At 45.8% G+C, this 25,432-nt stretch overlaps 1 protein-coding gene across 4 annotated transcripts; it reads right to left on the bottom strand.

Annotated features, from left to right (window-relative positions):
* Nucleotides 1-36: 36 nt before the first annotated feature.
* On the bottom strand, nt 37-23,880 carry FHIP1B (FHF complex subunit HOOK interacting protein 1B). Of its 4 annotated transcripts, none has more exons than XM_046685394.1 (12): nt 23,752-23,880; nt 13,147-13,474; nt 12,391-13,029; nt 11,876-12,034; nt 11,596-11,682; nt 11,222-11,389; nt 7,575-7,654; nt 7,194-7,357; nt 5,975-6,754; nt 3,323-3,501; nt 3,000-3,162; nt 37-559 (listed from the first exon to the last, which is right to left on the bottom strand). In XM_046685394.1, exons 2-12 carry the CDS (start codon nt 13,282-13,284, stop codon nt 198-200), a joined length of 2,919 nt encoding a protein of 972 aa, XP_046541350.1. In that variant the 5' UTR covers nt 13,285-13,474; nt 23,752-23,880; the 3' UTR covers nt 37-197. The 4 variants fall into 4 exon arrangements, with proteins under 4 accessions (XP_046541350.1, XP_046541351.1, XP_046541353.1 ...); XM_046685395.1 differs by having other exon boundaries at nt 13,147-13,428; nt 23,752-23,836; XM_046685397.1 differs by lacking the exon at nt 23,752-23,880 and having other exon boundaries at nt 6,557-6,754; nt 13,147-13,470.
* Nucleotides 23,881-25,432: the final 1,552 nt, after the last annotated feature.

The following is a 25,432-nucleotide window of genomic DNA, read 5'->3' as shown; positions in this document are numbered from 1 at the left end:
CATAAAAAAGGGTGGGAAAGAAGAATGAGCACAGAATAGAGATTTCCCTTTTATACATATTGCAACAAGTTCTCCACAAAACATTCATCGGAAATAAATTAAAAAGTCCTCTTGCCACTGCCTCCAAACATAAAAAGGAGCCTGCACCCTGGCCCCAGCCCAGGCCACTCAAGGCTCTGATTGTCCATGGAAGAAAGTTAAGGATTGAGGGGCCCAAAGCCTGAGACGGGAGGGACAGATCCCTCCTCTGCAGTATCCAACAAGAAAGGTGAAGTGACAGCATGGGCCTGGGAGATGGCAGCCAACTCTTTGAGAAACTCAGGGAAAATGACTGCACAGTAGACAGCATTCTTGACTCGTAGAGCCTCACCTTGGCGCTCAGGGGCCCCACCCCGGGGGGGTAGAACCGGAGTTGAAGCCCCAGGGGAGCCCCCACCTAGGCCAAGTCCTGCGCCGTCTCTCCCAGGCTGAAGAACCGACTGTGCCGCCTGCCGGACCCTGGTTGGACTGTGTGCGTGCCGCAGGAGCAACTCCCCCAAGGATGGCCTCCGGCTCTTCACTGGGAACAAACAGGGGTATTATGAAGGGGCTGGGGTCGAGCAAACTCCCTTGTCTGGGAGAGATTTCCCCACCTCCTAGGTTCATGGACTTCTCCACTAGGACTCTAACACCAAAATGCTGCCTGCCCAGCCTTCTTCCCTCTATCCAGTCTCCCCAGCCAGCCAACTATTATCCTCAGTCTTTTCAGTCAGTCAACACTTCAGCCACTTCATTCCCATACAAGATCCCTTCCTTCTCCATGCCCCTTCAGCCTAAGGAATTCTCTCACTACTCCTTCCTTTCCATTCTACCATCACCTAGCTAATTCTCCTCAGTCCAAAACATGCCCTTATTTCTTGCTTTCCATCACCCTCTTGAATTAAGAGTCAATCACTTCTACGTTCCCCCTACCTATCTATAACACCTCACCCACAATACCCATAGGGGCTATATATGCAATCACATTTCAGTGACTTTATCATTTCTCTCATACCCCACTATCCCTCCAAGATCTGCTCTCCTGTGCTACCACTTCACTTTCCACCAGTCCCCTTTCTATACCCACCGAAGTTACACTCCAACTGGTTGTGGCCAGACAACTTCATGTCAGCTTAGACTCAAATGAACCAGTTAAAATATTGCCCTCTCTCTAATTTTCTTCAAGATTCCTGCCTATAGACCTCAGTCCAATATCTAGGGCCTAGACTCTAGGGATCTAGTCTCTAGATCATGATACGGTTGCCATTCTCTACCTCCAATATTTGCTTCAGAGAGATACTAGACATATCTATTAAATTTGACATTCAGAACGCTTCACAACCAGACTTACCTCCTCTAAACTCTTCTCAAAATTCCCACCACCCTACCCTGCTTTTGCATCCACACCTCTCTGCTCTTCCTGGAACCCTCCAGGCTCTTTCCACACCCATTCTGCCTTAATTTTGCTCTTCCCACTGTTTTCATCCTTGGCCTACCTCTCCGAGAAACTTCTGATTTGCCCTCCACTGACTTCCCATTTTACCACCCTATCACATTGTATTTTAATAACTTGTTTACATGTCTTCTACCTCATATACTAATCTGAGAGCTTAAGGGCTCAGACTCTGATTATTTACCTTTGTATCCCTGGGCCCTCCATAGTGAACACAGTACTAGGACTGTGGAAGCAACAAATATTCGCAGTACTGGATCATGAGGAAATCATGCTAAGAACTCCAGGTGGGTCTTCACAGCTGTACAATAACCCTTCCAGTCCTCTCTTCCCAAACCATACACTTTCTCCTTAAGTCCCCATCTCACCTCTGCTGTCTTGCTCTCAGCATATTATTTTGCCTCCTACTTTGATTAGCAAATAAAAGATGACTTCAATTCCCTAACCTTCCCCTCCACACCTCACAACCCCATTGATACATATCATTTCCTCCCTTGATATCTCACTTGCCTCAAAAGGGGAAGAAACAACCTCTTCCTGTCCAAAGTTAATCCCTTCCTGGTGTTCTGGATCCCACTACTTCCACCACCTCTGGGACCTTGCACTTTGGTTATAACATTCCTCTAGTCACGCTCTAGACTGCCAGCTCTTTGAAATCTGAGATCCACACATCTGTACTTCCCTGAGTCCCCTATACCAAAGACAATGCCTAGCATATATGGCAAGTGCTCAGATACTGGTTGATGAAAGCTTAAATTTAAAACTTCATGGTCATATTTAACTCTTCCTTCTTCTTTATACTCCACAACCACTTGCCAAATTCTGCCAATACTTCCTTTCCATTTCCACCTTATCATATTCTTCCTATTTCCACTATTCTAATTCAAGCCTTACAGGTCACATCTGCATTAGGGCAGAAGCCTCCTGACTGCTCTTCGTGATTCCATGTTCTCCTAGTTCCAATTCACCTAGCACATGAATTAACACACTAATCTCTCCACTCCCAGATCTAAGAACCACCAATGGTTTCTCACTGCCGAAAAAAAGGCACAACTTCTACTTTGAGAACCTTCTGCTCTGGCCAGACCTTTCCAGCCTTCCTGCCAACTGTTCCACCACCTTCCAAATCCCCTGCTCCAACTAAATAATTCATGCTGGCCCCTAAACAAAAGAATAAAGCCATCCCACTCCTTTGTCCTACCCAATTCCTACCTATTTCTCAAGGCCCATGCCAAACGCCATGTCCTTAACCAAGCTGTAACAATATCTCAACCTAGAGACTACTCTGTCCCCTTGCCTATCCCCAACTCCTAGAGCAATTTTTGTGGGTACTGCTAATTTGGCTCTTATACATGGACAGAACTATGTTTTATCCTCTGACCAGAAGCCGGAGGACAAACACCAAGACTCAATTTTCTGTACTCCTCAGTTCCCAGCACAAGGCTTCACCCTTAGTAAGAGCTCAATTAACTTGGGTTAACTAGCTGTCTAAGGAGGGTAGGGAGAGGAGTGGTGGGGTAGGCCTCACCTAGGGGATCAGAGCGGCGGGGGGCAGGTCCTGCTGCAGGGCCCTCAGCCCAGTCCAACTTGCCACGGGCAATGAGGTACTTCTTGGCTTTGGATAGCAGTGCTGGGAAGTCCTCCTGGGAGGCCGCAAAGCTCTCAATCTTATTCTTCACAGAGCCCAGCACCTATGAAGCACAACATCAGGACATTTCTGGGTGGCTCTAGACTGCCAAAGTCCTTTCTAGTCCCACTGGGCCTGTTCCCAGCACCCTCAAGGGCCGCTCCAACTGTGGGCCTGGCCCACCATGGAGCCTGGACGCACCCATGCATGCATGCATCGCACACCTGCAGCAGGGACTTGACACTGGGCTGGAAGACCATGTTGGTGTTGAGCAGGAAAGAGCGGAGCAGGGGCTGGGGGTGACAGGCCAGCTGGGCCACCAGCCCCGTCAGCAGGAAGTTGACATAGACGGAGTTCTGCAGCATGTTCTCAAGTTTGGCAAAGAGCACAGCCATGAAGGGGCCTGGGGGTTGGGCACAAGGATACAAGGCCTGAACACAATGCACATCACACGCATTCCTCCCCAAACAAGAGATGCCCTCCCCCACTAGATGACAATTATTTGTATGTCAGTCTCTGAGTATATTTAAATATCTTGTGATCACCTATTCTACAGGAGATAAAATGGCAGACACCACACGGACCCACAAGAGTTCAGATGCCAGTTTCACACATGCTCAAGCTGAAGAGTCAGACTGTAGGCTCTGGAGTCGGACAGACCTAGTTTCATATTTCAGCTTTACCCTTTACTAGTTAAGTTACTAGGTAAATCAAAACTCTCAGGCATAATTTCCTACTTGATAAAATAAGAAATATACCTACCTCATGAGGTTATTAAGAGAATCAAAGAGATATTGATATAAAGCATTTAGCCGCAGATCTAGCAAATTATTCAATAACAACTATAAGCTACATAATATTTCTCAGTTTTTTAAAAAGTTTCACCCAAGAGGCACAACAGAAGAAAGAACAAATAAGAAAGTGATTAGGACCAAAAGAAGAATCAGGTTACACCCAAGACAGAGGATAATACTAGACCCAGGTCAGAAAGAAAGCATAGCGAAAGTAAAGAAGGTGACTATATGGGCCAATTTAAGTTAGGAGAGAAATCTTTGGAGAACCAAAGAAGAAATCAGCTCTATTTAGGAGATGGGAACCAGGAAGGTAGAATAGAATCTATTGGAAAAAAAGAGTTTTTAATTCAGGGCCAGAGAAAACTGATTCGGGGCAGATTCTTTGATGAGGGGAGAAGGCAACAGAAGGGATTTGAATGGTCTACTGGGAGAATTGGCCTCAACTGAGCCAGATCACCAGCACTAAGACTCTAGAACCATTACAGTCTGTCTAATCAGGGAGATCAGGGATTTGTGGGGGAAAGGGAGTGTACCTAAGATGTGCACTATGAATTGAGACAGGAGAACAACGAAGGGCAAGGGGCAATGAATCCTGAAAAAAATCTTAGAACATTCTCCATTCTAGATGGACATGACTATCCTTAGCTCCAAAACAACTCTAGCTTAACAGGGTCCTAAGATACCCCACAACTTTGTCCTCTGTTCCCTTCATTTTCTGGGACTTTCTTGCAAGAGAAAATTCAAAAAGCTCAGATGAGTTTACAAAGAAGAAAAAGGACAGAGCTTTAATTAATGCTTTAAGCATGTGGTAAAACCTGTACACCACCTTCTAGTGGTACTGAGCAGGAAGGAACACAGAAAAGGCTAAATAAATGGGAAGATATTTTCTGTAGTCTGCAAGAGGGAGTTGTCATGACTCCAGGGCAGAAATCCTGATGCTGTGCAAAACAGGATGGCAGCATATCCCAGGCCCAGTTAGGACATGTACTGATCAAGGCATGATAACTTGACTACAAACAATTGGAAGACGGGTGGTTGCCTTAGTCAACTTATATCTGCCATGTACCCAAGAGATAATAATCCTAGTAAAAAGCTACCACATGCTGAGTTCTCACAAGGTACCAGCAGCATAGTAAGTAATTTACACGCGTCAATGACATAGATGGTAGGCTAACTCAAGGTACATCTAACTCAAAACACTATACTGCTTCCCAGAAGTGTTTTTTTTTGTTTTTTGCCCCCTAGAGCAGGGTATGGAGTAAGAATAAGAGCGAGATGAGGGCTGGAATAGGTAGAGGTGGCTCTCAAACAAAAACAAAGAAGAGTTAAAGCCCAGCAGTTCGGGTCAGGTCCAGCTCCAGGGTCTTTTGAAGAGACCAAAAGAACCCAACTGAGGAGCTCAGGACCATGCTTTGTCATTTGCCCTGAAAGAGGTACTTCACTCTGTCTCCAGTCCTTATCACTAACTATAAATCCTTAAGAAAGTCTTACTGGGCAGCCACAGCAACCAACAAGGACAAGGAACAGGAGAAACTCGAAACTGAGTCCTTCTCTGAAGAGGCTAGGAAAAAGGAGGCCAGGGCTGAGTAGGGGAAGAACACCAGAAGAGCTGATCCTGGGCCACAAAAGAGTCGACAGGAGACCCAATACCTAGACAGTTATACTGGTGGAAACAACATAGAACAGCATGGTTTACAGGTGCCTCACGTACAGGATAGCACATATGTCTTCCATGTTTCAGATATATTGCTGTGATTCACCATGGAACACCAAACACAAAATATCTTGATCACAAATCCCAGGAAATGGCCAGACTGGGGAAGAGGAGGAACATGCACATAGGATAAACACACAAGGCTCAGACATAAGTCAACACTCAAACCAGCACAAGCATGAAAGACATACAGACGGACAGACACAAGTATGACATTATATGTTCCTGGAAGGGACCCAAGCAAAACGGATGAGAAGCTAGGCAAGTACACAGAAATGACATAGCCAAGAAGTCTCAGAAACCAGCACAAACATGTCGAGAACATGCAAAGAGGACACAAAGGAGATGGCCTAGGCTAAGTAGCTTACCAGTGAAGGGTTGGCTTGGCAGCTGGTTGAGAGTCCGCAAAGGGCTGCTGAGGAAGGGGCCAGGGGGCTCAGGGGGACAGGTGAAGCTCTCGTAGGCCTCCTCCTCCTCAAGAGGTAGTGGAGCCTCTAGGGGGGGCCCTGAGCCAGCTCCCCCATTGCTCAATGCCACCTCCAGCTCCCGGAGCTCCTGCCCAAAGCCCTCTAGTCCTGCCATGCCCTCGGAGGTGCACTCTAGCAGTTCCCCAGCTCCCTCCTGCGGCACCCGACGAACCTTCTTGGCCCCCTCAGGCCATGGTCCTGGTACCCCATTGAGCTGGGGAGGGGACAGGTGGCCAGGGCCCTCCCCTGCACCCCCAGCCAGCCCCTCACTCCCCAGCTCTTCCTCCTCCCCATCCCCCACATTGTCCCTGCCCTCCTCAGGCAGTAGACTGCGTTTCTTAGTCCGGGAGCCAATAGGACTGGGCTCAGGAGGGGGCCGCTCGCCATCATAGGGGGCAGACCAGGTACGGCAGGCTCGGACACAGCGGTCCACACCACGGCGCGCCTCACGCAGATACTCCAGGTAATTGTCTTCCAGCTCACCAGGCTCCTCTGCAGGGCTGGGCCGTCGCCCAGGGCTGGAGGCTGGGGATGCAGCAAGCCCTGGTGAGTGAGGGGCTGGGGCTGGCGCCTCGGAGCCACTCATGCTCTGCTGTCGCAGGAAGAGGGCCAGACGAGATGGTGTGGAGGGCCGGGGCACTGTCACCACAGAAGAGGAGTCAACACTTGGGCTTCCGGGGCCTGTAAAGGGGGAAAAAAATAAGAGGAATCAAAGAGACAGAGGTCCAGAAGGAGGGACAAGACATCTCGGGAGACTAAGAGAGAAGACAATGAAGCAGAAGAAACACAGGACCTATTCAGACAGCTGACTCTCCACCCTCCAAATTAAACTTTTCTTCATTCACCACCCTCTCTCACTACCACCACCATCAAAGAAACAATGGAAACAGGAAGAGTATGGGACTAGAGTGAAGAAGACAGCTTGGCTCAGAAGCCAAATTTCTTTGGTGGAGCAAAGGATCCACCTCATAAGACCCCTCATCAACCTCCCCAAAGAGAGAATGCCATTTACAGCCACCCCCATCCCCTCACCCTAGCCCCACTTTCTTGCTAGGCTCCCTGAAAACCCAGGCCATACTCGTGGTGTCCTCCCTTCTCCCTGCCTCTCTGCTAGGCCCACCTCGTGCCCACGAGGCATGCTCTGCATGGGGTGGGCTGGGGGCATGGTGCCGACAACAGCGTGGGATTAAGGAGAGAAATTTGTCAGCTGCTCGTCCATACAGGTCCACATCACGCACAGCTGGCTTCTGGCTCAGCATCACATGGTTACACGGGACAAGATACCTGAGAATGACAGCAGAAAAGGGATACATGATAGATCAGGAAGGAAGGACAGGGCGTGCAAGAACATCAGGCCAATGGAACTATATGGCTAAGCCATGCTCCAAGAGGAAAACACATGAGTAATCCCAACACTACCCATCTCCCCAGCAATGCACAAGGCCCAGAGGGCCCTGATGGTTCAGGATCAGCCATCCCTCAGCCCTGCCCCCACAGGTACCTGAGAACCAGCTGCAGCAGGACATCCTCACAGCTGAGGTTCAGTAGGGTCCTGAAGAGACTCAGAGAGACCATGCAGAGCTGGGGGGTGGGGGAGGAGGGAGGGAGTCACCATAAGAGCTCTCTACCTCCAAGATGTTTACCAAATGGGAACCCCCCAGCCCCAGACCCAACCAACCATTCCTAGAGGAACAATGTGCACAGGACTTGGCACATAATTGTCATTCAAGTATTAAATGAATGATCACATGATCTTTGTGGGCAAGACTTCACTATTCAGACAGGAATGAACCATGTGTCAGATTCAGTGTATTTCTACAGACCATATACATGTCAGAAGACTCTTTGGCTACATATACCTGTTAGCAGAGATTCCAGCAATGCTAAAATGGAATGAATATCCATAAAAAGAGACCCTAGAAAATACTGGGACTGGGTGAATGACTAACAGGAGACAACAGCAATGGGATAACTAAGTGAAAGGCCATCAGCAGAGACTGTAGCAGCACAGTAACTGAATGCCTATCAACAAGAAACCAGAGGGAACCTGGAAGAATCCCAGAGGGGAAATGGGTAGGGCTATGAATATGGCATCTGAGTCACCTCTCCAACATCACTGTATCTCTCAGAAGGCAAGATAAAGAAAAACTCAAGGACAGCTGACAGGAAAAGGAAAAAGTATGTGGGTCCAGAACAGGGGAAACCTCTTGTTTTAGAAAAGGAAGAAGGGTGGTTTGTCCCTAGCTAAGCCAAGAGAACAGACACACGTAAGCTCTTCCTCATGCCTCTAAATCCCCATGCACTTTCTCTATACTTCCATTATGGCAAGTATACCCTGAACTCCCTGAAGGCAACTAGTGGGTCTTAGTCTATGGTACTGCCTGCACAGTCCAGGTGCTCATCATTTGCTACATGATTGTGGAAGAATTTCCCATAGTGAGAAAGAGCTGAGACAGCAGTTCACAGTTAAGACAACATGAATGTTCAGCAGGTTTACCCTAAATGACCATTTTAAATGGCAATGAAAAAATTCAGATTCACTGAAAGGTCGCATGGTAGGTAGAAAAATGGTCCCTGCAAAGATGTCTAGGTCCTCATCTCCAGAACCTATGAACATTTTACCTTATATGGCAGAAAGGACTTTGCAGATATGATTAAGGTTAAGGAATTTGAGATGAGAAAAGTATCCTGAATTATGCAGGTGGGCCCAATCAAATCACACTAGTTCTTAAAAGTGGAGAACCTTTTCCAGCTGGGTCAAAAAGAAGGAAAAGCGATGCGAAGCATGAGAGGGACTCAATCCACCAACAATGGCTTTGAAGACGGAAGAAGGAGGCCACAAGCCAAGGATTTGGTTGGCCTCTAGAAGCTGGGAATGATCCTCAGCCAACAGCCAGCAAGAAAATGGAAATCTCAGTCCTGTAACTGCAACGAAATAAATTCTACCAATAACCCAAAAGCAAGGAAATGATGTTCTCCTAGCCTTGAGAAAGGAACACAGGCCTGCTGACACTTTGATTTTAGCCTGGTGAGATCTACATCAGACATAAGACGTACAGAACTATAAGATAATAAATTTATGTTGTTTTAAGCCAGTATGTATGTGGTAATTTGTTATGACAGCAACAGGAAACTAATACAGACAGACAGGCAGACAGACTAGCTAGCCAGCATGATTCACTTTAAGCCACAAAAGACAGGCTACAGAAGTTACAAAGTCAGGCCAACAGAATCAAGCTTCAAAGGGCCAGACAGTGGAAAGGAAAGCATCTGCAAGTTTAACACGAGCATCCTGGAATCAGAAGAAATCTGGTTTCTCCAAGAACCAGGAACCAAGAAGAAATACCCCAAGAACACAAAAGGCTCCTGACACCAGAGGACCAAATGAGAGACTAATAGAAATAAATGCTAACAACAATGAGGGAGAATCAAAGAAGTTAGGATAAGATTAAGACAAAAGCAAGATGGATAGAGCCCAGCACTGGAAAAAATCAACCTCAAGAAGGAAATCAAGTGTCCCAAAACATTAGCAGGGCATTCCAAGAGGTGAAACAGACATAAGACCATGGTCTAACTTCAGCATAAGGAGAAATAAAACTTTTTTAATATCTTTGTAAAATTAAAGCTTTGACATCTATTACCTATTGGTTTACATCAATAATTCTTAACCCAGGGCATGTATCATAATTACTTTTTAGAACACAGTAAAAATACACATGCCCTAGGCCTACTCCCAATGATTGTTAACTCAAGAGATCTAATGCAGAGCTTAGAATCTGTTGTACTTGTTTTCATTTTCAAATTCTCAAGTGTACACCTGGTTCAGAAACACTGGTCTAATCAGAGTCAGTCTGGAATATACCCTAACTTAGCTATTCAGAAAGCTCACCTATACAAAACATAACTATCTAGAATCTCACCTACCTTGAACCCTACCACCAGGCACCTCAATGATCTAGAATAGTTTTCCACAACACTTAGTGATTCAAGAACTTCTATTTTAAACACAAGGACCCAGGGAACTTCACGTATTTGTAATAAAAGAAGGAAACAAAAATGGTTCCAGAGCCAAAATAAATGCCATAAAGTCCATGGCTAAACTAATGCTTTACTCCCCTAGAAAGTCTTCAGGTCTTTATTACTTGGAGACTACTTACTCCTATTTCATTTCTGCTGTTAAAATCCAACCTTCTTACTATGGTCTACAAGGCCATGCATGAGCTGAATCTTACCTACCTCTCTACTTTCATCTCATTCCCTTCTCCCTCTTGCTCACTACACCTTCAGTTACACTGGTCTTTCACCACCTCAAAACACTAAGCTCTTCCCCATCTGATATCCTCTGCATGTTGCTCCCTCTGCCTAGACTGTTCTTTCACTTGCTCTTCAATAGGCTAACCTCAAGACCTTTAGGTCGCAGCTCAATGTCACCTCCTCAGAGAGGTTTCTGCAACCACCCTATTATTGTCTAAGCACTCTGTTTGGGTTTTCATAAAAATAACCACAATTTTCAATTTTTATTAATGTGTGTGCTTGTCTACCTCCTCTATAAAGGAAGCTCCATGAAGTCAGCAACCATGTCTATCTTGTTTACCAGTATATACCCAGTTACAAGAAAAAAGTACGGCACAGAGTAAACATTCAATAAAATGTTCAGGAGGAAGGAATGAAAGTAGGCAGATGGGAAAATGGGTGCCCCAAGTTATAGCAGTTCAAATGTGGCAAATCCAAAGGGCAGAAAAGATAACCACACCCATAGCAGCTGGATCACCTATCAAAGCATACACAAAACCTGAAGAAGTGATCTCGAGTCATCCAAGGCAGGCCACAGAGCGATATACAGTTGAAGAGAACCTCAAGCCTATGTGACATTACGAGTATAGCACAATAGCAAAACCTATAGTCATCATGAACACCCAACGTCATCCAGAAAAGGTAACTATGCTCCAGATTCATATATTACAAAGCAGGGGAATAGATTAAAATGCAAAGTGGTTAAAAATTTAACGCTAGAAAGTAAATGCAACCTAACTTTAAGTGATTGCTGGAGACAAAGACTAAAGGAGGGCAGAAACACCCTCCCAGAACAAAGGTCAGAGAGCGAAGATGGCTCACCCAGGTAAGCCAGGACAGACATAGGGGCCATACCCGGGAGTTGCTGCCAATACGGGCAACGAGGGTGTCAAGGATGGTGTGGGTGTCATGCCGGTGTAACAGCAGGAATCGCAGGAAGGTACGGAGCAAGGCAGGCTCTGAGATACTCCGTAGGAAAAGTTCCAGATAGGCGGTACTGGCGATCATCTCCTCCACAGAGGTCTGGACGAAGGGAAGGGAAAGTTTGGAAATTTAGGGCTTCCCTGTACATACACTGCATCATTTTCCCTGAGTTCTAAGGAGGAACCAGGAGCAGACAGGGAAGAAGGGAGGAGTACCCAGTCCACTGCCTCCCACATTGGTCCTGGCATTGAGATTAGCACCCCTCAGCCTAGCCCCTAATCTGTCTTGCCACCCATAACTCTCACCTTGTGCAGGGCAGGGCCCATGACAGGCACCAGGAATCCATTATGGATATAATCAACCAGCTGCTTCTGCACCAGAGGGTGCGCCACCTGTAGGGGCATAAGAAAGAGGAAGGTGGATTGTGAGGGGGACCACTGTCTAGAAGGGAATACAATGGTAGAATATAAGTAGGCACACTACCCCCAAGATGGCACGATAGCAGAACTCCAGGGAATGCACCCCTTCCCACCCCATGTCCCCGGAATGACCAAGGGCCAGGCCTCCTGGGAACTCCAGTCCCACCTGAATGACTGCATTGCAGAACTCTAGGGAACTCATGAAGAGCGCAAGGGCTGGCACTCCCAGCCAGTCCTCTCGTCGCAGGCAGTGCCAATCATCCCCTGGAACCTCAATCTTTCGGGGCAGTGAGGAGTACAGGGCACTCAGCCCTGTGGCCAGCACCTAGGGGCCATCCCCAAGGATAGGTTACCAAAAGCTCAGACAATATAAAAAGGGGGAACAGGGGAGTTATTAACCCAGAGTTTTGATGGGAGTAGGGGGAAGAGCTATTACCAGAGCAGGCATTTAGTTAGCCAGTGTGATGGTGGAACACTGGCCCATGAAGAGCCTTAGTACCTGCTCTATCCAGCTAAGCCTATGTTTTGTCCCCATACAACTCAAGGTGCCGCTTTCAAACCCAGCACACTACTTCCTGAAGGAGAGGGCCCTATTACACAGCCCTTCCACATCTCTTGGATAGAAAATGTCGTCCAGTACCTACACACCACACCCTACCCCCCACCCCAGGAGGTGCTGACCGGGCAGAAATAAGAGTGATCTGCGATGTAGCGGCCCACAGTGGGGCTCCCCGCTGACAGAGCCATGAGCAGGAGTAGGGCATCACGGGCCTGCTGGCCCAGAGCACCCTCTCGATGGACGAAGGGGACAAGGCGAGAAAAGAGGAGAAGACGGGGGGCAGCTCCAGGCTCAGGAGGTGGCTGCAGGAAGAATTCGAGCAATGAAGGCTCCCGGGCCAGACACACACACAGCTGGCTGAGAAGTAGCACCAGGCCTTCATCCAGTGCTGGGCTACTGGGCACACGGCGGCCACAGGCATCCAGCAAGGTCAGCAGAGCCTCACGAACTGGACCATGCCGCAACAGTGGCTGACGAGCTTCACTCACTAGCATCTCAAATAGTTTCAGTTGCTCAGCCCGCCTTTCCTCAACCCCATCCCCAAGCTCATCCCACTGAAGCTGCCATGCCAACACACGGGTTAGCAGATCCTCGCGCAGAGCAAACTCCAGCAGAGGCCCAGGGGCTGTGGGGGCTGAGGGGACTGCACGGTCCTCTGCCAGCAATGTCAACATCTGGTAAGTGTGGTTGCGCACAGCACTGAGATCATCAGCACCCCCAGGAGCTGCCCGAGGGCCTTGCCGCTCCAGGATTCGCACAACCTAGGGAAATAAGACAAAAGACAGAAATAATCTAAGATGATAAGGTGACTAAATAGGATGGTGAGAGAACACAGAAAGTTAGGAGGACTTGGGCAGCCAGTAGACTAGGCCTTCTACCTGGGACCAGTGATTCTTGAAGACCATGAGGCAGGTCTCAGGGTCAGCCATGACAGGGGTCTGAGGACTGGCCCCTTGAGGTACACGGTGCCCAGGGCCCCGGGAGGCCAGTCTGCTCAGCCAGTTCATCCTCTCCATGAGGAAGGCTGGGCAGAGCCAGCGGCCAAAGGGCCAAACTCTGAGAATTTGCCAGCTGGAGGCTTTCTCCACTTGTGTCTCTAGTCTGCTTCATCTGGTCTGTAGGAGCCAGTAGCTGGCCATGGAGCCAGAAGATACACCAGGCTGGAATAGCAAGCCCAGAGGTCACTGTTCAGTCCAGATTTGCAATCTAATTCAAAGAGAGAGAATGGAAAAGATCAACAAAAGTTTGCCTCTCTCCACTCCCCAGCAAGAAGAACTCAGAAACACCACTCCACTGAAAATTCCACATACACAAGCACACACAGAGTCAGCATCTTAAACCTAACACGTCTAAAACAGAACTCATTTCTACCATCAAACCTGTTACTCCCTCAGACTTCTCCATCTCAATAAATGATATAACATTCACCTACGTGCTCAAGCCAAAAACCTGGGCAACATCCTTGTTTCTTCTTTCCTTATTTCTAATATCCAGTTCATTAGCAAACTCTATCACCTCTACCCTCAAAACATGTCTTGCTATCGCAATAGCTTTCAATCTAATCTCCATGTTTCTAGTCTTGCCCCCGAGAGTCTATTCTCCACACAACACCCAGAGTGATATTTTTAAAACCCAAATTATATTACAGCTCTCCTCTGCTGAATACCCTGCAATGATTTCCCATCACAGCAATAATCCAAATCCCTTACTTTGGCCTATATGGCCCATATAATGTAATCTATAAAACCTCCTACCATCCCCCTTCTCATTCACACTTTACTCACACAGGCCTTCTTGAATACTTTCGGTTCCCTCTGCCTATAACGCTCTTCTCCTGATCTTCACATTGCTTGCATCACTCAGTTCTCCTCAAATGCCATCGCCTCAGAGGCCTTACTTAACATTCTATCTAAATAGCACATCTTCCCACCTTCACTCTCTAGCTTCCTAATCCTACTTTCTTCTTAGCAGTCACTACATGAAATTATTTGTCTATCTTCCTCACTAGAATGTAAGCTCATTGAGGGCAGGGTTTGTCTGTTTTATTTACTGTTGTATCCCTAGTACCCAGAACAGTGCCTAGGGACTCAATAAATATTTGCTGAATGTGTGAATGCTTAAGTGAATGAAAGAATGAATGATCAAACAAAAAAACAAATAAGAAACCAAGTCTTGATCTGACTCCAGACCTCTGGGACTATTGAGGAAGAATTTTTTTTCTACCTATCACAGGTCCCTCCCCAGGAGCCCACCCAGTAAGAAATGAGCTAAGAGACTTTTAACTGGATAAACACTCTTAAGAGGTGGAAATCCAGAGCCAACCAAAAAAGCAGATCAATTTTCATTCTAGCAAAGAACACCTAGACACACTCCCATATAACACACATATACTCCACTCCTATCAGATACATCCAACACTCACCCCCAGGGACATGACATGACACCCTCACTAAAGAAAGGGAAAAAGTACCAAAATAGCTGTTGGCCTAGGTAGGCCATGGCTCACAGTTCCTTCTCCAACACACACACCACCCACTCAGCAGTACTGTCTATCACGAGTGTCAAAATTTCAGAGGAAAGGTGTGGTTCAGTTGTCCTTCCTCTTTATTCTCAACAAGGGCTAAAGGAACCCAGAGACCTGGCAACAGTCCCACACTTTGCCCTCGGGTTATATTAACCACCACCCCCTTCCACCCAGATAATCTCTCTCACTATTACCAGTTCACAGCTAAAGAAAGATAGCAACTATGCTTAAGGAAATCTTCTGTAGAACAGGAGACAATCTTATACAGCATGGGGCCAGTCCTAAAGAGCAGGCAGGGCTCAGTCAATGATTAACTCAATGTACATCCATACTAATAAAGTATTGGGCTAAGTAAGCATTGGAAATATGAAGATGGATAAAAACAGTTGGGAGGGGGGAGCATAAACAAAAACTCCAATAAACATATAAACAGAGGTCTTCACAAAAGTGTCACAGGGGCACAAAGGAAAGTAACTTTCTGCCTGGTAGACTCTAAGAGAATTCCAGAAAGGAGGTGATATCTGACTTAAATCTTTAACAATGAGATACTGGCCACGTAGAGAGCAGAGGGAAAGGCCTTTTTCATATTAAACACAGTATGTACAAAAATATGGCACTGTAAAAGAGCATGACAAATTTGAAGAAGTTGCAAGTTCAGTGTGGCTTAATCACAGACTATTTAGAGAAGAGGGATATGATACTGAGTGGAAGGGTAAATACGGGTGAAGGTTATAAACATCACTGACTATCACGGTAAGGAGTTTGGATTTTATCCATTGACATACTGGAGACAAAGGAGGTTTTTAAACAAGGAAATGGCAAGATCAAACTTATCTTCAAATATAGGTCAGATAACAGTACAAGGTGGAGCAGAGAGACAGACAGCAGTAGACAATTTATAAGAATCTACTTCAACAGTCCATTTAAAAAAAAAAGATGGCGTGAACTAAGGAGGTAAGAGCCGGATTAGAAAAGATCAATCTGAGATTCACCTCTATCTTAGCATGTCCCATATGATATTGGAATTACTTATACCTGTGATATCTCTGCCAATAACAGCAAGCTCCTTAACAAAAGGGACCATATCATTCAATCTTCTTTGAAATCCCAGTGCCAACATATTGCCCAGCATTAAAGAATGCTTATGGAACTGAATGCTCAATTTAAAATAATTACAACAGCTAACATATCTTGAGCACTTACTATGTGCCCGGGCTCTAAGAACTTCACGTACTAGCTCATTTAAATCTCATAAAAACCCTACCTGTACTATTATCTCCATTTTACACATGAGCAAATCAAAACCTAGAAAGGTTAAATAAACTGCTAAAGTTAGCCAACTAGTAAGTGGCAGGACTGGATTGCAAACACAGATAATCTATCTCTAGATTTACCTTAATTGCAAAGTAGAAGCAACAAGACCTGGCAAATGAAAGGAGGATAAGAGAAGACCCAGATATGAAGTATAGGAGACTCAGTAAAAGATAATGCCATTAACAGACTGACTAGGAACACAAAACAAAAGGAATGGTGTTTTAGAAAAGAGGATGAGTACAGTTTGGGAAATGTTAAGTCTTCAGACACCTATAGGATATCCATGATGTCCAGAAAGCAAGTAGAAATATTCTACTTGAGCTCAAGAGAAAAATCATGACTAGAGATATAAATCCAGGAGTCACCAGTTTATAGGTGGTAGATAAAGCTATGGAAGTAGATGGAATTAACCAAAGAGATCAGCAGATCATGAAAGGAGCCAAGGGTGACATCCTGAGGAAAACCAGGATGTAGAAAAGCAAAGGAGGAGGCGTCTTTAAAGACTGTGAAGGTAGCCAGAAATGGAAGAAGAAATCCAATGAATAATGATAATCAAGAAACCAAGGAAAGTTAGTTTCAAGAAACTGGACGTTGCTCATTGTGTATAGTCTACAGAGAGATTAAGTAGAATGAAGACTGAAAATGATCAGTCAGTTTTAGCAATTAAGTTTTAGATAAACTTAGGAAGTCACTTGTTAAAGAATGACTAGAAACCAAAGAAGTCTAAGACTTTCAAGAAATTCAGTAATAAGGGGAAGGATGAAAATAGGGCAATAGCTTAAAGAACTATGGGGACAGCATAGTCAAGAGAAAGTTTTTATTGTTTGGGTTAGTTTTAAGATGCGGAGCTTCAAGGGTGTTTGTCAAGTGATGAAAAGAAGTCTAAAGAAAGTAATATTACGGATAAAAAGATGGGGATAACTGACAGAAAAACCAGGTATAAGATCAGTCTCAGAAAAAGAGGTATACCATTTTCTCTGAGAAAGGAGGAAAACAGTAATAGATAAAGGATGGGTGCCTCTTCAGGTAAATCTGAAAGAGGGAAGTTCATATCTACCACCCCATCCCCACTCAACCTTCCCTCCCTCACTCGCCCAAGAGAGTAGGTGTGGAGATGACAAGGTGCTAGAGCCACAGAATGGATGCTGAGTCTTTCATACACAGTTTCCTATAAACCATCAAACACAGTCACACAAACTAATAGCTATCAGCAGCAAGGATGCATTGGAAAAGCTACTTACCTGTCTGCCCAAGTACTTATGGTCCCAAGTAGGCATGGGCTCAGGAAGACAAAGCCAACAGCTGAGAATACTGGTAAGAAGTCTTCCCTGTTACTAGCCCCTCTCACTGTTATTGGCCCTGGGATACTGCATCATCCCTTGCTGGTTTGCTTAAACTCTGCCCATACCTTTGTGCATGCAGTCCCTTTATTAAATTCTTCCCAAACCTAATTTGTGCCATCTGCTACCTGCAAGGACCCTGAATGATACAAGAGTCTTACTGATTATAGACACATTCTCAATCATATCTTATTTGAGGACTGAAAACAAACAGAGGCCTAAGGTCAAGCAAGAGTAACACAAAGCAGTTGGTAAAGCATGAGCTCTGCAGTCCCTCAAACAAAGGTTTGAATCTCAGTCCACCATTTTCTTCCAGCGATCTGACCTTAAAAAAATCACTTCACACGTCAGAGCCTCAGTTTCCTCATCTAGAAATTCCTGACAAAATAACTACTGTTACTGTTTTAAGAACTAAATAAGATAACCTATGTAGCACTCCAAGCATAAAGCAGGTGCTCTGTAAATGACATTTTCCTTTCCCCCTTCCCTCTCCTGATCCTGTTTGACCAAGGCGCCCTCACCCCTTGCTGAGGAGACATCTAACCTGCTCTGACATGTCCATTTTTACCAACTCACATACATACCCCGGTGAGCTGAAGGGCCAAACATACAGTCTCAGCAAAGCAAAGCCTTAACATATCCAAAACTAAACTGCCTCCAGCTTCTAAAACTCAATTCCAAAGATTAACAAACAGCTCTTACCTTGCAATATACCTGGAGTGCCCACTTCTGCTCCACTGCTTGACCAACAACCAGCCCTGCTCACAGACCCAAGAGGGGACTGGCCTCCAGGGCCTTTCTTCACACCCACCCCATCTCTTTTCAAAGACCTCAAAGACAAGGGCCACATTGGAATCAGTGTCTCAGAACTCAAAAGCCAAGACTTAACCTGGGACCTCTTCAGATACTGCAAAAACATAAAAGGTGGCTATAATTTGGTGTTCCTTTCACCTTAGACTCCCCCATTTCCTGTTAACCCTGCAGAGTTCAGAACAAGACAAAGAGAATGGAATCACCACACTATTACTCTGCCCTTTCCTCCCATAGCAAAGTCTAGAAAAAAGCAGACTCCTCCTCCCAGATTTAACTTCAGGCTCAGCTACAGGGCAAAATGGGGAAGAAGGAGCTGATCTTTCAGACCCTCTAAAGCCCAAGCTCAGGCACTCACCTTAGGGCCCAAAATACACCTTATAGGTACACTCAGCAAGGGTGTCCACTAACCTCAGAACAGCAGGCACAGGGCAGGAAGTGGCTCAGCCTCCTTATGAACCTTTGCCCTAGGAGAGGCAAAGATAGGGAGGGAGCTGGGGGCAGGGATACACCTGCAAGACCTACAGCAGACAGGGAGACAGCAAAATGACCTTCCAAGAACTGGTTAGTAAAGTCCTGAGGCTTCTCTCTCCCTACAATGGCTCTACCTAGACAAGATGCCTGATTACTAACATGTATGGGTGGACTGTTATCCTAAATACTGAAAGTAAAAAGATCTGATTAAAACCTCAAAGGAATACAAAAGGGAAAAAAAAGAAAAACCACCTCATAGGAGCCTATGAATCTAGAGTTCAGCTTACGCATATCCTCCCCGCTTATCTATTCCTCAGCCTCTAAGTATAAGATAAGTGGGATATCAGTGTATGGTCTCAACTCACTCCCTCCTCTCCCCCCAGCACCACCTCTGTTTCTTTCAGAGAGCTCCTCACTTAACTCCAGCAGAGCCCTTATAATTCACAACATGAACCTCAATCACATGGTGACTCCCCTTTACAACAGTGAATCCCCCTGTCACACATGGTTATCTCAACCCGTTGGGTGAAGGTGACAAAGAAAATGTCAAAGAAAAAGTGAGAATGAACTAGATTCTAAAGGATGAGGAAAGTTCACAGGACAGAGAACAAAAGGCATTCCTGGAAGAGGAAGCAGCTACTACAAAGATTTCAAGGCTCAAAAAAGTAACATGTTTGTTAGGGAACTGACCAATTTATCCAAGCTAGAATACAGAATAGGGAGTGGCAGGGCAGGAGATGAGGTTGGAGAGGTGAGTTGAGGCCAAACGATGCTATATTAAGGAATTTGGATGTTGTCCTACGGAACACAAAGAGCCAAGAGTATTTAAGCAGAGGAGTTCCATGACCAGATTTGTATTTTTAGAAAAATCATTCTAGGGACAGACTAGAAAAGAGTAAGTTTGAAGGCAGAAGACTGTCGGGAAAAAAAAATCCAGATGAGAGATGAGGAGGAAGTAAACTAAAGCTTTAACAGAGAAGATGTAGCAGTAGAGATGAAGAGAAGAGAGACAATAGAGAGGGAAATGTATTAAGATTTTAGTGACTGGTTAAAAGCAGGAGGTGAAGAAATGAAAAGAATGGAAGATGAAACTGAAATCCTTGCCTGGATTAAGATACAGCATATGGTGCAAAAGCAGGCTTTCAGAGCAAGGACAATGAGTTCCGTTTTGGACATGTTAATTTTGAGATTTGTTGTTAGTGCAATGAATTGGAACCATATACAGAAGAGCTGAACCCTAAGCAGTCTTTTTTCACCATCCTCTCACTGTCCAGTGCTATATCACACAATGCTCCGCTGCTATTCACAGGGTCTCCATTGCCAGTTTTTTCAGAAGTGGGGGACCAGGTCCTTCTTCCTAGCGTCTAGTCTGGAAGCTGTGTGAAACCTGCCAACCATGGGTGTCCCTACTGGTATTTGAAATACAGGTGGCATAGCTTTCAGCATCATGGCAACATGTAGCTACCACAGTATAACAACCGACAGATGGGTGGTATGGTTCCCTGACCAGGAAACAAACCCAGGCTGCAGTAGTGACAGCACGAAATCTTAACCACTAGCCCACCAGGACTGGCTAATTTTGAGATACTGCTAGTGATATATAGTAGATCACTGAACACTATACATGATTGGAACATAGGAAGAGAGTGAGACTAGAAAAGTAATCACCTCTTATGATATATTTTTATATTTTATATTATTTCACTAAATTAAAATTATCTTTTCATGTGTGTCTCTCTCTCCCAATCAGACTGAGAATTCCTTGAGACCTCAGAGGACCATGTCTTATTTATCTTGTTATCTCATAAAATGTGAGCATCACAAGCACAGACTATATGCTAAAGAAGTATTTGCTGAATAAATAAATTAATTAATAAATGAATGAATGAATTTGTTCTCCCAGCTCTTAGCAGAGTGCCTGGCGCATGGCAGATATGGAAAAAATAAACACATAGCAACCCAAACATGTTTCCATCTCTACATCATCATCCTCATCTATGTTTCATCTTCTCAGATCTACCACTCAGCTATAAGTCATAAGTCAAAATCCATTACATTTAATGTACTACTATTTCAACAAAGTGTTCAATACAGCAACATGAAGCTTACCAAACCCAGTGCTTTCTCCAGAATAACCAAGAACTGGACAGTCCCTAAGAATCCTCTGATGACTTGACTCATCCTATCACTAACACAATGTGACCCAGGTATTATGTATACCTGTTCCTATGTCATTGCCACATTATTAAACAGAACCCTTATCCCTGTCACTCTGAAAGTCTCTTTTTTTTTTTTAGCAACTGTTGCAAATCATTTTTTTTCTTTTCTTTCTGCTTTTTCTTCCCAAATCCCCCAAGTATGTAGTTGTATATACTTTTTTTAGTTGTGGGTCCTTCTAGTTGTGGCACATGGGATGCCACCTCAATGTGGCCTGATGAGTGGTGCAATGTCTGCGCCCAGGATCCAAACCAGCAAGACCCTGGGCCGCCACAGCGGAGCACGCGAACTTAACCACTCAGCCACGGGGCCGGCCCCTGAAAGTCTCTTTATTCTCTTTTGGAAATATAACAATTACAAATCGTAAAAGATGCTTTTTGCCAGTATGATGTCCTCCATGTCATCACAACCCTTCCCACACATCATATGCTTTTTACTCTACATCACCTTCACTCTCTATTACAAACTTTCTTTTCCCAAGTCACTCTCACTCTCAGGAGACCAAATTTTGGGTCCAGTTTTGCCACGTTATCATGTGACCCCTGGCTTCTGAATTTGATTCTTCATCTATAAAATAAGAATTCTTGCTCTTGCCTACTTCACAAGGTATCCTTGTAAATCCAGTAGAATTTGAAATTGCTATGTAATGCATGAATGCTGTTCAGATGTCAGAAATTATATGGAATTACTGTACAAATGCATGCTTTCTCAAGATAATACAGCAGCCACACCACCATCACTCTAAATTTCAGGATTTCATGAACCAGTACAAATAATTTCTTAAAAATTAAAAAAAGGATTATTACTTTTTATTTTGGCAAATAAACCGTTTTTTTAAAACCCATCATCTACCATCACCATTATTTCATCACTGAGAGAGCACTGTAACACCAAAAGAATAGGAATGATGGGGCCTGCCCCATAGCATAGTGATTGGGTTTAACGCACTCCCCTTCAGTGTCCCACGTTCACGGGTTCAGATCTCGGGCACAGACCTACACCACTCATCAGCCATGCTGTGGGGGCAACCCACATGTAAAATAAAGGAAGACTGGCACAGATGTTGCTCAGGGTGAACCTTCCTCAGCCAAAAAAACAAAAAAATGAATAGGAATGATGATCTTAGAATAAATTTATCTTTATGAAAACTCTTGTTTCATATGTTGTCTTTCTCTCCTTCCACCTTGGATGAATGGAAACTATCATGCACTGACACGGTCCTCACCCCAGTGTTTAGGAATCACTGCTCTAAACTGTGTTATTATACATGTAGGTTCTATGGAGTTCTGATAATCTGGGCAGGTTGCCAAGGGTTCCATCAGGATGGAAACCTGTTTGGCCCCCAGAGAGAAGCAAAGAGAAAATACCATGGGATAGAATAGTTGATTCTAAGGCTTAGACTCTGGAACAGAATGGGGACTTGAGCTGCCCCTAATTCTCAGAGAATGGTCCAGATAGGAAAGGCCTAACTTTTCCTGAGGTTGGGGAAGTTATCTAGGCTCTGTGGCAGACTGTTAGTACAGAGGAAAATTTAGTGGTGTGAAAGTGGCCATTATCACTGAGTGCCAACCCAGCTTTCCAGAACTTTCAAAATTTTCATGTGCATATGGGTTGGCAGGGAAAAGGGCACCTCCATAATACTGATAAAGTGAACCCAACAACATGTCATAGAGGAAGGAATAAATTACAAAGGGATGGGTAAAACTTTTGAGGGAGGTAGAAATGTTCAGTATCTTGGAAGTGGTGATGGTTTCAGAGATGTAAACATGGCAAAATTAATCAAATGTACATTTTAAATATGAGTTTATTGTACACAAATTTACCTCAATAAAGTAGTTTTTGAAAAGGCTTAACTGTAAGAAAATGAGAGCAAACCCATCCTGTTTGGGAGCCTAAATATAGCGTTGTATGTAACAAACCATGTGACTTCCATGAAAGTAGAATTAGCAACTAGGTGACAACCATCAAAGGCCCACAGCTCAGCACAGGTGAGGAGCAGCAGCAGAGAAAGGTTACCCAGAAGCTGGCAGAGAGCAAACAAGCAAAGGCAATCATAGCCAGAAAACCTCCATGAGAGAGACTACCTTCGAGTTTGCGGTCCCAAGGAGGAACTTGAGGGAACAGAGGTCCCAGTGACTATTCTGTTGAAGACTAAGCCTCGAAAATAATTTTCATTATCATAGTTACTATTTCTCATGACGCCTTCATTTTTCTGTCTTCCAAAATATGTAGAGCCCAAGGGAGCAGAAGAGCCAAGTGCACGACATTCCCACCCAAGCTGTCCTACTCAGTCTAGAACTATTGCTCTCACTGGGCAGGACAGTCCACTGAAAGAGGCTTCAGGAGCAACTCTCACTCTTATCCCAGTCTCATAACCCTCATCCCTTCCTCCCCTGCTCTGCCCTCAACTCCCTCACCAATTCACCACCGGCCCGCAGGCTCCCGCCTTCGCCCTTCACTCTCCCCCTCCCCGCACAGGCCTTCCCCCCTCAGTCTGGTCCCAGGGCTGCTCCTCAGCCCTGCCCTCAGGAGCCCCAGCCCCTCAGTAAATCGCGTTCACAAGTCCCTTCCACCTGACCCCTCAGAAGGCGCCCCGGCCCCTCATACAACCCAGCTCCTTACTTGCTCACTCACCCCAGGCTCTCACTCCGCTCCGCCACCTGAGACACTCACACTCGGCCCCTCACCACACGCCAGCCCCTCACCCTGTCCCCTCACATCCAGTACAGTCACCAAAACCGGTGCCGTCATTCCCCTGTCCTCATCCCCTCACGCGCCTTTCCGGCCCTCCGACCCAAGCTTACTGTTCACTCCCAGGACCCCGACCCTGACGAGGCCTGAACACTGCTGCGGGGCTAGGTGAGTTCAGGCCGCCGCCATCGCTCCTCAGGCGCACCAGCCGCGCCCCGCCCCGCGCCACACGCAACCCGCGCCCCCGCGCACCACACGTAACCGCCCAGCGACGCACGACTGGGCACTAGCGTGCCAGCTCATTGGCTGGGCCCGGCCAAAGACGGAGCGTCGATGCTTGTTTCCTGGCAACGGCCGGGCGCAGGGGCGGTGTCACCGACGGTATTCGGAGCAAGGAGTACCGCCTCTTCCCAAGGTTCCGCCCCTTCGTGCTGTAAACCCCGCCCCCCAGAAGAACTCAGGCGAGTCATAGGGGAAGACCTCTGGGGAGGCGGAGGCCCGCGGGGCGGGGGGCGGAGCCTGGAGAGGAAAGGTCGAACCAGAGGGCAGAAGGAGGGCTCTAAGGAGGGATGCGATATTAAGATACAGGGAAAGACTAGAGGGCGGGGCTTAGGGAAAGATGGGCCTGCAAGAGACTAGAGGGGAAGAGACGAGACCACGGACCCTGGGAGGTGCTTAGAGTGGAAGACTGGGCGTGGAAGGGGCGTGGCTAGTACGAAACTGTAGGCCTGAGGGCGGAGTCAGTAGGTGGGCGGGGCCTGGGGAAAAGCGCTCTAGCGAGGGCTGATTGACAACAGTCTAATTCATTTTTGCCTTCTCAGCCCGCACAGCTTGCATAGTACCCGGGCGATGATTGCCCCCTTTCCTTCCCCCAACACCTGCTGCCCCGTGATCTCTTGGATACTGTCTTATTCAGTCACTCAATGATCACGGAATAAATGCCTCCTTGTCAGGCGGGATTCCAGGTGAATTAGAACCGGTCTCTGCCCTCCAGGACCATTAAGGAGCAGGATTTAACATACGTGTGTTCAGAGGGTGAGGGGAAAGAGAGGGAAGGGGCTTAGGGAAGCATTCCAGGAGGAGATGATGTCTGAGCAGAGTCTTAAGAAACAAACAAGAGTAAGATACACTAAGAGAAATGGAAGTTTCAGATAAGGTCTGTAGTTTAGTTGGAAGTGTTGTACCAATGTTAATCCCCTGGTTTTGATCATTGTACTCTGGTTCTATAAGATGATAACAGGGGAACATGGGTAAGGAATTTACAAGAACTTTCTGTACTATTTTTGCCACTTTTCTGTAAGCCTAAAATTAGTTCAAAACAAAAAGTATTTAGAAAGAAAAAGAAATAGAAGTTTCGGCCCAAAGGATCAGCACATACCAAGGCAAGGAAGAATGGACAACTCTTAGGGGGTGCGCTGGGAACAACAATCAGTACAGCATGTCTGGACCCTAGGGAACATGCAGAGGAAACATTCTGAGATAAGGCTGAAGACAAGGACAGAGGTGAGACACTAGAGAGCTTTGTAGGTCAAGTTAAAGAGTTTAGATTTTATCCTTGGGATAATAGGGAACTATAAAGAATTTTATACATGGCCAGATTGATAGGGCCAAAATTAGTGTAGTACGGATGCAGAGAAATAGATATGTGAACATTAGAAGGTAGGTCACTGGGCTTGATGACTGGATGAATATAAGAGGGAAAAAAGAGGAAGGACTAAAAACTGATGCTTAGCTTATATAAGTTCAAACACAGGCAAAACTAAACTATGCTATTAGAAGTCAGGAGAGTGATTA

This window comes from Equus quagga, chromosome 14 (genome assembly GCF_021613505.1).
Source record: "Equus quagga isolate Etosha38 chromosome 14, UCLA_HA_Equagga_1.0, whole genome shotgun sequence".
In the NCBI taxonomy this organism is placed as follows: Eukaryota; Metazoa; Chordata; class Mammalia; order Perissodactyla; family Equidae; genus Equus; species Equus quagga.
Note: the sequence above shows the minus strand (reverse complement) of the source record. Positions and strands in the feature narration are given on the sequence as shown.

Bases quoted from the DNA above. Each gene is read 5' to 3' on its own strand.
- FHIP1B (XM_046685394.1), bottom strand. From the start codon at position 13,284: ATGGAGAGGATGAACTGGCTGAGCAGACTGGCCTCCCGGGGCCCTGGG. The intron at 11,390-11,595 runs GTGAGAGTTATG...CCCTTCGTCCAG, and splicing joins TGGGCCCTGCCCTGCACAAG to ACCTCTGTGGAGGAGATGAT. The intron at 3,502-5,974 runs GTAAGCTACTTA...CCCAACCCCCAG, and splicing joins GCCAAGCCAACCCTTCACTG to GCCCCTTCATGGCTGTGCTC.